General features: G+C 35.6%; 1 protein-coding gene across 1 annotated transcript in view; it reads right to left on the bottom strand.

Moving 5' to 3' along the window:
* The window catches only part of DPYD (dihydropyrimidine dehydrogenase), a 367,211-nt gene that overhangs the window by 340,679 nt on the left and 12,429 nt on the right, over window positions 1-14,103 (bottom strand). Inside the window, 1 exon segment of the mRNA XM_086617732.1 lies at window positions 9,744-9,854. Within this exon segment, the coding sequence (XP_086473858.1) occupies window positions 9,744-9,854 (111 nt within the window).

Raw genomic sequence — 14,103 nt, 5'->3', positions numbered from 1 at the left:
TACTTAAGTATATAAATTTCAAAGTATAAATAAGCAGCACAAGCACTGTAGGAATAAAATCAGAAATCTAAGGCACCAAGCAAATTTCAATTAACAAGGAAGAGAAAAAATAATAAGAAATAGGTTCTATATACATGAGAAATAAGTAGAAAGGTTATGTACAGGAAAGGAGAGCAAATAACAAATGATGCAGAGTGAACTGCTATTCACAGCCTTCCCTACTCTCTTTAGGAAGATGGCATGGTATAGCCATAACTATTACTAAAAGTATTATTTTTAGCAAGAACATGGGATTGCAGGCTTGAGTACGGACGAAAGAGGTTTGGGAAATATATTTTTTTTTTTTAATCAGACAGATGCAGTTCATGTATCACTGAGTCATCAAGGAACTAACTGAAGCAATCCACGGACCACTATCAATTGCGCTCAAAGACTCTGAGGGCTTGGGGTTCCAAAACGCCAGAAAAGACAAACATAATATTTCCCTTTACAAATAAGGAAGTGAAAATAGCAAGTATAGGCCCCCGTAGAGAAAATGGACTACATTTGTTAAAAATGACTATGCAATATAAAAAAAAAGCCAACATGGACACGTAAAAACAAAGTTAAATCAGTCTTATCTTCTGTCTTTAAGAGGATGAATGGTCTCATGAATAAGTGTTAAGACGTGAAAAAAGTTGAGTAAAATTTTTAATAAGTATTCTACACCACTTTTTCATAAGCTAACTAAAAACACAGTGTAGATAAAACAAATAGCCAGTGAGTGCAGAACTTACTGAAAAACAACCCCTAGCTTGTTTGCTATCACTGAAAAACGACCTGAATCAAGACACTCATGATTCACCCAGGACTCCAGTGACCTGGATAGCTAGGAAAGAAGAATGTACTAAATGTTTCTACTGACATCACGTTTGGTGGAATAAGGGAAATAGGGAAAGAGGAGATATTAAACATTTTAAAAAGCAAGATAATTTAAAAATCAAGTCAAATTGAAGGGTCAGAATTTAGGCCATAACTTGAATGCATAAATTGAATACAAGACAATTCAATGCTCTTGCAGAACGAACAGCACCTTGTGGGATAGTTCAGTGCGTGAGGCATGAAGTTATTTCATTCTACTCAGTGCTAGCTACGTCCCAGATGAAAAATTGTGTAATTTTTCATCATCATGATTAGAGAAAAAATGCAGAAAATGAAAATCCCAAGAAAAGCAACAAAATAACAGTTTCAGAGAACATGACCGGCAGAGTCGAAGGAAAATAGAGAAGTAGAAGGATATCTAACAGGAATCTTCTAATATAACAGATTTTATACCAAAAGGGAACACACATTAATTGTTCTGCAAGTAGTAGAAGGACAAGATAACAATTTGATCGTCAACAAATGAGATACAGTATATTTTAGGAAAAACTTCCTGTTGCATTGATGAAACACTAACAAGAATAAGAAGTCTCCAACATCATATGCCTTTAGAAGTGGGTTATATAAATATCTGTCAAGAAATGTCTAGCTATATTTCATTCTGTCCTGATACAGAAATTCTCTCGCTATCCCTCTCAAACCTACATTTTTATGATTAGATTGATTTCTATTTACAGTCATAGCCAAATTTAAACCTGCTCTGTAGAGACTCTATAGCATATTCTCAGCACACTGGAAATGAGTTTACTGCCCTTCCCTAAAGTGATTTTGATCCATAAAGGTTTGGTTTTACCCTTGCTATCTTTTTACCATCTGTTGCACTATTAACATAAAATGCTTTACCTTCATGTTTGTCTTTCCTGAATAGTGCATATCCTTCAAGGCAACTATAGAGGTAGTCATATGCATGCTTCTTAATTTGTTTAATTGTTTTAGCAATGTTAATAACATTCCTCTTACATGGTACATTAAAAAGAAATCTTCAACTTATTTTTTTAAAGGAAAATACAAAAAAGACATGAATTACAACTTAATTTTCAAATGCAATGCACATGGTCTTTATAGAGGAAAATCTCTTCCACTTTAGCTAGCAAATAAGCAACACTAGGTTGTTGTCCTGTTCTTAGTATTAGGGGGGAATAGAAAGTTTTGCTGAGTGATTGTTCCAAATACTTGCTGAAGAAACAGGACTGATTGGAGATGGAAGTGAGTGCAGAATGCACATAGCTTTCTGAAGACAGCTAGGACAAGCACACAGCCAAAAAGAGCAAGAGGAAATATGCTTTGACATGGCAACACCACAGCTCCAGAGACTGGACCATTCACCAGTTCACATTTCATCAACAGGAAGCACACACACTAAAAGGAAGGTTCTTGTACCAAAGAGTACCTAGCCTCTTTGCAGACTGAAGAATCAAAAAAAAAAAAGATTTCTGATGTCAACACTGAATGAGATACTATGTTTATTTTCAGCACTGTATTCAAACAATGTATCTGTTTATAAAATAACAAAGAAATCATTATGAAAGTCTCAAATCATTCCTGAGATGCCGCACCAAAAATTTAAGAGTTCCTGAAACCAGGACACTACTATAAGCAAAGAATACTGAATACTGTAAGCAAATGAGCAGCAAGTGATGAGGCAAGTTAACTGCTCTCCACCTGAGGACTGTACATTGTGATGAAAATGCAAAAGAAACAGTCAAGATAAGGTTTTCAAAGCTCTGGACTGCTCTGTTGTACCAACACACTTTTCAGTCCCCAGCCTGTTATGCATCGTTGCTTCAAAGCATGAGGATGCTAGTGGTTTTTTTAAATATAATGCCATCAGGATTGGTTAAAAGATCAAAACCAAGCTTTGCTGCCAGATCTGTTCATTCATACTTAAATAAAATGATTTTTTGACATGCATATATGACTTATTTTTTAACATGCATAAAAGAGTTGATGTACTTGGAAAATTTTTGTCCAAATACATGGCAAAGTTACAAACTACAAGGAGGGTCTTGTAATTAACACTTCAGTGCAACTCTATATTGGACATGCTACCAGCATTCAGCAAGCTACACTGCTTCCTTCACACTAAAATTGGTCTCTCAGCTCCTTTTGCTTCTAGTGAGCAGATGCCTTCCAGGACTTAGACAATATAAATAGATCTGAAGTGAGTAATTACTAACAGGCTACCAATAGTGCAGGTTTCTCCAAGAAACCATATTCAAGACACTTACAATTTCTCAACCTAAAGCTCATGATCATTTTTAATTTTATAGATTTCTAAACAGAACAGAGATGGGACTTTTACTATACAAGAAGAAATCCTAGGAGAGGAAAGGAAAAAGCAAAAGAGCAGTATAAGTTTCAGCATAGGCAATCGTTTACAAAAGAGAAAAAGTGGGAATAGAGGGGCTGAAACAAGAGAAGCTTGTCTTCTTGTTATTTATACTGCTTTCCAATACACCAACACAAGAAGGCACCTTTATCTCCATCCAATAAACCAAAGGAAAGTGCACATAGAGAAATCCACATCTAAAAGAATGTAAGGCTAAGCAGAAGATGAAAGTTAACAGTGAAGATCCTGGTCCTATCTCTACACTCTGATCTGCTCAGCTTTAATGAAGGGGAATGAGTTGATCAGACTTACCTAGCATTCAGCATTTGGAGGAGACAAGCATTTTTCATTTTGTCATACATGTTTGTGTAAAACCCAACAATTTGCAACTCAGACACTTCAGTTTTGAAATGGCTAAGATCAGAATTACACCTGGAACTAAAAATCTTTGGTGAGTGCTGCTCTGTAAGAAGAGGAAATCTGAAGAATATCAAGCACGGAGAACTCTGAACAGAGGAATTTAAGAGGTCAGAGGTAGTTTTGCACAGCACTCCAGGAGAGCCACAAGGTAAGAAGGATTACCTTAAGGATTAGAAATTTAGAAGACTAAAAAAGGATTTGGCATAACTTGCCATCAGCTAGTATTTACAATTTGATGCACAGAAAATGTGCATAAAATCACTGATTTGCAGCAGTCAGGCACGTTAGGAGCTATTGAGATATTCTAACGAAAATAACTTAAGACACTGAAACTAAAATAAAACAGAAAATTCAGGGATTATAATATGCATTTCTTAGAGCAAGAATAAGTGGTATCACATATAAACATGTAACACTTTATTCCAGTAAAATGGTTACAAATGCCAGCATATGGTATCGATACGAGAAAATGCAGAGTAATTAGTTAATCTAAAAAATGCATGAGTAGGAATTTGACTGCTAAATGATTAAACTGGTACATTTTAAAATGTGTATTAATATTTAATTATTGACACTATGAGAAAAGAGAAAATCTCTTGATGTTACTTCTCAGCTCTTTCTGATACTCAGTAGTAACCCATGTATTATTCATATGAATAGTTTGCGCATATACAGTCAATCACTAGCTAAATAAAAGAATCATTCTCAAATTCCCTAATCACCTCAATAGATCCTAATGCAATATTTTCCACATTTGGGAATCAGAGCGTTTTATTTAAGAAATCAGTCTGGCCATGATGAATACAGTGCATCCTGAGCAGACATCAGTTCAAAGAATCAGATGTCAAAGTGCTCCCTCTAATGTCCCTTAATCATCACACCAATTAGTGGTTGAATAGTGATGTGATTAAAAAGACTGCTGCTATCCTATACCTATTCAGACTAGTAGAATTCTACATATGTTCTACCAATTAATGTCTGAATAGAGCAGCGATTAGAGAAACATCTGCCATTGTATCTTCATTCAGAAAAGAGCTAAACTTGCATATTCATATGCAATGAGGACAAAAATAAATATTTGCAAAGGTAAACTATACATTTAGATTATAAATATAATTGAGTTGATTTCCTTTAATGAGTGTTCTCTATTTTACAACATTCGGGATTATTTTTTATTTATAAATATATAATCTTTCATCAATACATGTCTACAAATGGTCAAATTATTCATTGAAAAAGCATTTATTCATTAAGGTTCCTGATTTCAGGCCTTGGGTGAACTGGGTTTCATATCTATTTGTTTGCAATTTGCACTATTTCTGCTTCAACCCAACAGTTATTTGTGAACTGCTAACTTTATTGTTCTGCGACTATGATACATGATTGGGCAGAAAAATCATGTGGCATTTTTCCATCTCACTGGAAGGCAATACTTAGAGTAACATACTGACTACAGTTGAGAAAAAAACATCTTATTTACAGGTTTTTCTACACAAGTTTGAACATTTGTACACTAAGAGGTCCTTGCAAATCTTTTTTTAAAACAAGAATTCTTTTTTACAGATGTTGAGGTATAGCAGTGACAGCCACAGAAATACTAAAGTAAAAAGCAGTTTGAAGTTTCAGCAAACTCATATTACTACTGTATTAAAGAAGCAACCTTGTCCTCTGAATTTAAAGAATGTTACAATGAATTGCAGATCTCACTCTCCACCATCAGTACTGAGCAATCTGGTAGTTGCACCTTCATGTTGCACAGAAAAAGACAAGGTTAAGAATTTGGTTCTCTCTAATGGCTGGAAAGAGCTATAGAACAGTTAAAGACTCATGCCCAAAAGCCACACCCCTGTAAAAAAACAGCTGAGCTTAAAAATGATTTTGTTCAAGGAAGAGAGGCTCTTGTTGCACAATGCTGATCAGGCTTAGCAAACGTAAGGACAAAGAACAATGCTACTACTGCCAGAAAATCAATACTGTTACAGGCTATGGCAATTAACTACAAACCAATTTAAACCTCATTTCCTTTCCACCTTTCTTGTCTTCTTGAAATACTTCCAACTCTTCTATCTGGAGATATTACTATTATTTCTAAATGCAGAAACTGAAGGAAGTCTGGATATATAGGTGGGTTTATATCATCTTCTCATACATCCTTCTGTAGGTACCTCCACGGTTTCATTACGAAAAAAAAGCTAGACAATATCCCACTGAATTCTCCAGTGACAAGCGAATTTATAAAAATTGTGGAGGTGAATTTCATTAGGACAACAAACCAGCACGTCTACAAGGCAAAAGCAGAACTTGTCCCCTAATGCTTACAAACCCTATTCATAAAGCAAGGAATTCAGTGTGCTGGGTGTAACACGAATGAACACAAATGCGTGCCCGTCTAGTTTGTGATTTAAATGTGAGCTAGCATAAAATACATACAGAAATGGAATTATAGAGAGTTGGAAACCATAAAGACATAAATCATATGTTTAAACAATCCTTGACTACCTAGGAAAACCCTGAAATCAATGCAAGTCCTCACAGCATCCACAGTTCATTCCTTTGATGTAGTTTTATCTGTAAATCAACGACCTAATGTGATCTAAATTTTGCTTCCTTCTCCAACACTTGATATTACTACAGCCATCTCAAAACTCTTCTACTTTTTAATTTCTTCCGACCAACAGAAACCTTTGTTTCCCCAGACGGACTGGTGGCCTATGTTTACACAATCTTTCAGCATGACTCAGAAGAAACCAGAGTGTTAATGCTTAGATTTAGCACTGTTACTAAGGGTGACTCAGCAATAAAGAGTTCTCCTACTCTGATCTAAATCGAAGTTAAAATTTCTGAAGGAAAGCTGACTGATCTTGCACATACAGCTATAAATCATTTTTACAGCAAAATTTGGTTGCTAATACACTAAATAAGCAATAGCACTCATTGAAAGTGTGATTGAACCTTCCTTAAGGAGAATGTTTTTCCAATGTCGACGAAAGATATTGACACTCAGTTTCCACTTCAGAATTCATTTAATGAGCAACCCAAAGCATCTCAGAGCAGGCTAGGAGTTAAAATTTCACTTGTGTAATTATTCTAAGGAAATATGTAAGTCTGCCATCTGGAAGTGTATTAGACATTACAAAGTCACTGTGTGCATGCCTCAACAGATGCAGCTTTTGTTCAGAGTTTTGAGGGCTGTTAATTTAATTAGTTTTGTATTTTCATACTCCCACCTTCCCTCCAACAGTAATTTTGCAAAGACAGCATCAGTACAGCTTTAAAAGAATCCGAAGCTAAAAGCCAAGTTCAGATTTTAAGGAAATGCAAAGAAGTATACTTCCTATGGACTTCAAATAGAGCTTGACCTGTTCATTAGCAGGCCTAAACGTTACTGTCAAGGGGTTTTTAGATCATATCAGAAAATCATGCTCAATATATTCTTTCCTACATTAGCTTTGTTATTTTAAGAAGGCTAGGAAAAGATTCTGTAAGTTTGTTTTCTTTTTTATTAAAACCATTCAATGATGATGATTTGGAGAATGTAAAAAGTCTCTCATTTTTTCCTAATGCTTTTTATATGTAATGGAATACTAGACAAATGTTTAGGTTTGATTTTTTTATTTTTTTTTTTTTTTTTAGTTTTGAAGGGCTTTTTCTGCCAGAATAGTAATTTGTGTGGTAAATCTCACACAGTGAAATTAAGTTACATATATCATATATATTACATATTTCTGAATAAAGAAAAGTTTGACAGTTCTAAACACTAGGACCATTACTGGCCTAAAAATAAGGGCTCCTTTACGGTTTCTTCAAGCATTTCACGGTTCTTATCATGACCTGCGAATTAAACAATGTGGCATTTCTACCAAATAATTCTGTGACGGTGTGTACACGTACAGATATACCTATTTGCTTATCTCTTACCTTTAACCTTGTAAGTTGAAACACATGAACAGATCTCAGTGTAGGGTCCTAATAACTGCACAGTCCTAATAATAGCACTCCATGCAGTAATGCAGAACTGTAAAGCCACGTTGTTTATTAGATTGTGAATCCATGCCAAAACATCATCCTGCAACACTTGACAACATACAGAACTTCTTTCAAATTAAAGTCCAGTCAAGGTATGCAAGCTAACGATGAACCCAAAACCAGTGCTGTTTGCACAGCCCAAGAAGCTCAGGTCTTGGGATTCAAGAGTAGTTGAGACACCATGAGGTACACACGCACAGCAAAGAGCAGGAATGCAGGAAAAGAGACAGTTTCTAGAAGGCCATGCACTTTCACAATTAACAGCAAAACCTTTGAATATCAAACATTTTATGAATAAACTGAATACAAAAATCAAACAAGGCTGATATGGGCAAAAGCTCACAGATAAACAAGAGTGATCTTAAAGCTCAGAAACTTTAGAAAATGTATGTTAATACACCCATTAGGAAGATATATATGCGTATGCTATAGTTTGAAGTTTAACTAACCTAGGATAATTTACATTGGAACAGCTAATCAGGTTACTGCACAGATACCTAGCTGCCCTGCTGCACGGATATCTGAGCTTCCTAACAAACAGTTTCTGAAAACAGAGGAGTTTACAGCCCAGTATTGATTACAGGTCACCTGAAAACATACGATGTAAAGTGCAGCTGTCCAGGAGCTGCTTGCTGAGCAGCTCAACTACCTGTGCTGCAGGAACAGAATTGTGGGCAATAACTGCACCAAACATCCCCAAATAATCATCCTTATTCACAAATAGAAGCTTTTCATGTACATTAGTTTCCAGTTATTATAACATTATCTAATCCAATAAATAAAATAAGAAAATAGGAATATTAGCTATAGTAAAATAGAGATTCTTAAAATCAATGCTATAAAGCACGAAATTATACTAGAGTATGGTTGAAATGCTAAGGATATCTTGGGTTGCTCCTCCCAGTAAATATTTGTCAGTCATACCAGATTTCATAGTTTTGAGAAACTGAGGAGCTTTGTGGGATTTTTGATTTGGTTAGTGTTTTGTTGGTTTGTTTTTGGTTTTTTTTAATAATAAATGCATATCAACTATTAAACCTGAATTTTCCTACTTTGTGGAAGATGATGTTTTGATAACACTATGAAAAGACACCATAACATTGTACCCATAAGGGAAATAGTTTGCAGATGAAGAAGTAGTACTCTACCTAAAAGACTTGTGAATTTAGAGGATTATCTAAAAGAATCTGCAGAAAGACAGTAAAAACATTACAAACCTTCTAATCGGATGACAGATCAAAGAGACAAGAAAGTCTGATAGGATTAGTCAAATATCACACTGAGACTAGGAATCTAAATATCTAGAGAGAAAATGATGATAACTAATGGCAGAATACTGAAGACACAGACAGTTTATAATGAACAAATATTTATTCTGTAACCACCTATTTCCTGAAAAACACAATGCACAAAATTCAAAATCCAGAACCATGTCTTAATTTAAGCTTTATGTATTTATATAATGTATATACATATGAACATGTATATATAGTACATATATAGGTAGCTATATATATACATACATACACATATAAAGCAGGTACATAGGATGGGTTCCCCTATTTCTGTACTGAAATAAAATTACCATTAAAGTCTTAGAAAGGATAGTGAAGTGCTGCTCTAGTCAGTGTTATTCATGGAAAACAGAAACAAAAGCAGCAAGTGGGCAGCAGCCCTGCAGGGTACAGAAGAGGCAGCTGACGCTGGATACCCAGGGAGAGCAAGTGGCTCTGCCAGGCCCAGGAGGTGGTGAGCCAGCTGTGATACCGCTTGATACTTGAGATGGACAGGCTTCGTAACAAAAGGGGAAAAAGTTGAGTCAAAGACTTACTAAATCACCAAAAAGGAAAAAGGTATGGCACGTACTGGGTTCTGAAAAGTAAATAGTTGATCACAAAGTAACTTTGTACCTCCAGGAACAGAAACAGGAGCCAAATTTGGCTACCAAACCACACAGGAAGCTCAAATTTGAATTTCTTACACAATTGAGATTTCAGCCTCAATTATCTATTGCATGTCTCAGATGCAATAATAAACGTGCACTCACTGAACAGCTTTTGTCAGAATTCCTTTTCCAGTGCTTCTTGACTTGTTTCTTTGCTGCTGTTGAATGAAGAGTTGCATGCGTCTGTTTTTGGGGATTTAAAGCCAGAATGTTCTGTAGAAAGAGAACAGAAAATATTAAAACATAAATAAAATTTCCAAAAAAGTTCAAAGTCTCTTAAATGACACCTCACACACTTATTTACAATGCTATGCAAAACCAAAACACAATTACTCAATATTATAGCCCAACTTCATACAAACTTGTTTAGATTTGTATTGTCCACCACCACTCAGATTTCGAGTATTTGAAGACATTTCTAGAACTGCTAGAAAACAGAATTATATTTAGTGGCCACGATAACAGTTTCCACTGCCAGATGTTTTTTATGTACGGCATATAGAAACATATAATTCTGGTTCATTACATCACTCTAAGTAACACTTGTAAAAAAAAAAAAACAAGGAAAAAATATTTTAAAGGATCTGGGTTATTTCCGGATATTTCATGATTTAAGTAGACATTCCAACTTTCCCTTCACAGGAACAGCACACTACATCTAGTGAGCTGATGAGTTAACTTAATTTCTCTTACAACACTTTCATTTGCAAGGACACAAACAAACGTTGGGAATATAGCTGTACTTTTAAGTGACAGTGGTGGTCTGATGACACAGGCAGAATGAAGTCTGTCTTTCATTATACTAGTGTAACTTGAAAAATTAAATCAGCTTTTTGGAACCCAAGCTCCTTTTCAAATCAGACAAATGACAGGTTTCCACAGCTAAACCGACCTCATTTAATTCAAGGGGTGAGCGCGAACAGCATGCAAACAACAGATTCAGACTCAGGTCTGTGATGGAAAACCAAAACAGGAATATTGTTGGTTGTAACTCCTGGAATAGGTTTTGTAAGTTTTCCTTTAAAAAAAACTTGACTTAGCACTATACTTCTCCACTCTGGTGGATAGGGTGTTCTTATTCTGTTATTATATGTCAAAGATGTGTGAGACCGACTTAGAGAAATGCAGACTGAACATGATGAGTATGATGGGGTTATGAATATTATATCAGTATGCTTCCTTATTTTAAAAGTCTGCTTGAGTGGGTGATAGTGATGAACGAGTAACCTGTTGCATTAAGATTTTATTGTGTTGATGTTTATGGGGGCTTTTTTTTTAAAAAAAAGTGAAAGGGTCACTTTCTAATCCACTATTTAATGCTTACTCTGAACTGATCAGTAAACCATTCTTCCCACTAAACAGAAACTTTGCTTACTTGAAAATTCTACTTGCAAATAACAGACTAATACAGTAACACCCACTTGCCTGAAGCACAATGAGACAAAAAAGTGGGTTACAACATTCAAAAAGCCTACCTGCTGTTGACTTTCAGGAAGAGTTAGAGAGTGTAATCGGATGTGCCTCTGCAATTCCAGCAGTAAAGACTCTGCTCCATTTCTGGGTGTTCCCCAGCTGAGTACCTCAGGCAAGATGTGGCAACCAAATGCATTCCGTGGTGGTTTATGCTAATTTATTACATTCTTAATTAAAACTGAGCAGGGACATTCACATAAGGGATGTCACTTACAGCATCTCAGTTGCCACTTTAATTTCTCAAGATGATCAAACTCAACTGTCAGAGCGTATCCGATTCATTGGCGATAGGCAGTTGAGTGCCCACATCACCCAAACTGGGCAGTAGGTCCTGAATCACATATACACTTTAGCAACATTTTGCATACTCTCTTTTGTAATCGCTTAATGCAGTACTCTTGGCCATGAATATTATAATTATTTTAGCAAACTGAAATGAATTGCAAATTTCTAGTAATAAACTGTAACAGATGTACTCCACTGGGTACAGCACCAGTTGGTTTAAAACGTGGAACAAATGGTGGGGCAAGCCAAGGACGGAAGAATCCCCATATGTTTGCTCCTGTTGGAATTCTGCAGCAGGAACATGACTCCGAGCGCAACAGTTGCAGAAATCCAAAAGGATTTTGTAGCGCAGCATGTCCCAGAATTAAATCTGAAATAAAACTGGCACAGAACATACTAAATCACATATAAAATATAAAAATTGCTTCTATTCCCACTATCTAAATAATATACTATCTGCCTAAATCTTGGATTGCTGACAAAGGTGGCTGTTCTAGCTAGAGGTCTCTGGTGTTTAAGAACCACTCAGAAGTTAACTGCCTAAATGGGAAAGTAATGTAAATGCTTTGGGGTCTGTTGAACTGTCAGAAAGGAAAATGAGTAAGGGTGTTTTCTTCTTATTCATTTCAGTTCCCTGGTTGGTTTTCTGCAGCTTATGGCTAGCCAGACATTTAGTAAATTTAACAAATAAATTCAGGTAGGTCAGCCAGTAAGTGGAAAACTACTGAGAAGAAAGTTCTAGAGGGAGTGTTGCAACCAACACTTAACATATGCAGCCAGCTAAACAAAAATAATCCACCATGGACATTCAAGAAAGGAATCCTGAGACCTCCAATCTCTCAAACACACTGGCCATCTGACCAGGAGGAGAGCTCATTGGTGAGGAGAATTATTCGGGCATCTGTGATCTTGCTTGTCCCGATCCCATACTTACTCTGCTACATAAATTCTCATTCTTGCCAGATGAGCTATTATTTGATCTCTCCAGATGTTGAAAGGGCAAAACTCGAGTTCCCCAATGGAGAAAGTGGGTACATAATACATCACTTTTCAGAGTACTATGAACTTTGGATTTCACATTAAGATGCTATTTGTATAGTAATGGGGAATCTATGAATCATATATTTAGTGGTTTACACAAATGGCCACACTTATTTCATCAAAAATAAAGTAGGCATAAATCCATTATCATTAATAGCTGCAAATCAGAATATAATACTGCTGTATTTTTGTAGATATCTATTTAAGTACTATGTTGATGGAGAAAGAAATAGGGCTATGAGTAGGTACACAGAAGTAAATTCAGTCCATGCTGAGTACACACTTGCGGCACAGCCGCACAACGTGCGCAGCAGAGTTAAGCTTGCAGCTTTGTACAGCGTTGATGATTACAGGCACTGCCAAAGTATTATACATTCATTATTTCCATAGGTTAGTTTGAAGACTTCACTTTGGTAAGAAAGCCAAGTGGTCTGTCTCTGCAGAACACAACTAAATAGATATTGCAGGTGTCTCCCTCAAATACAACTACCTTAAGGAATTCCTTTAATAACCCATTATAATGATTTCTCCTATTATTAGTCTTTTAAAAGACAAAGATTATTATAAGCTAAAAAAAATAAAGAATGGTTTAATTCACTAATACATCCTCTTCTAGAAGGGAACATATCCAATTATGACTAATATATATTGATTTATGTTGCAGGTATCCTAAAATGCTATAAACTACTCATATGTAAGGTACATTAAGAATGACTAGAATGTATAAGTGATAGCTACAGTTTTTAAATTTTGAGAATTTAGTGATAAATGGTTATGTTGATCTGTGCCAACACAGTAAGATAGCTTCTGAGAATAAACTTGCCACAAGCTATTCATTAGATGCTTATTGCTCAGCTTCTACTTTAAAGGCTATGATTAAGAAGTCTACACCAAAAGTACTAGCTCTAATCTTCACTATCATCTATTAATGAAAAGGCTGTAAAAGTTTTAAAACAGCATGTTATATTACAGCGAGTAATTTATCAAGAATTTGAATTAATATTACTACAAAATAAGCAATTTCAAGGCAGTCATTCAGGACAGGACACATTCTGCAGGGGAGTCCTGTTTCTGATGCAGCATTTTTGGGTAAATCAAGACAGGTTTGGCCCGTGCTCTGCAGTGATCCAACATAAATTTCTGGTACAGAAATTTAATTTAATTAAAAGTGTCACACCCATTTTAATCCCATCTCATAAAGCCACCCTTTTAGCTGAAATTATAAGAAGCTATTGCAATTCAATCTGACTTTTTAATTAAAAGCATATTCAGCAAAATAAAACATAAAGCTATGGAAGCATTATGCTTATTAGGAACATTCAAACACCAACTGGGGGGTGCAGAGAGGAGATGGTATTAAGAAAAAAGTACAATTTACATCATAGGTGGGACAACAATAGCTTCAAGGCAGTCATCAAAAAGTCCTGCTAGTCTAGCATTGTCTTTATAAAATATAAGACATTACTCCAAATTTTGAAAGCTTTTCTTTAAAGCACTAAGCTTTGAAGTCTTCAGCTTTTTTCTTTTTCTTCCCCTTCCCCCCCCCACCTCCACCCACAAAGTAACAACCTTAACAAGGCATCCTGGTTAAAAAAAGAAATTTGGTTAAAAAAAAAAAAAAAAATCAATAGCAATAGTTAAGATAGCTCTGCTTCTGGAAGAA

This window comes from Tauraco erythrolophus, chromosome 10 (assembly GCF_009769465.1).
Source record: "Tauraco erythrolophus isolate bTauEry1 chromosome 10, bTauEry1.pri, whole genome shotgun sequence".
Lineage (NCBI taxonomy): Eukaryota > Metazoa > Chordata > Aves > Musophagiformes > Musophagidae > Tauraco > Tauraco erythrolophus.
The sequence above is the reverse complement of the archived record's forward strand: the minus strand, read 5'-3'. Positions and strand labels throughout refer to the sequence as shown.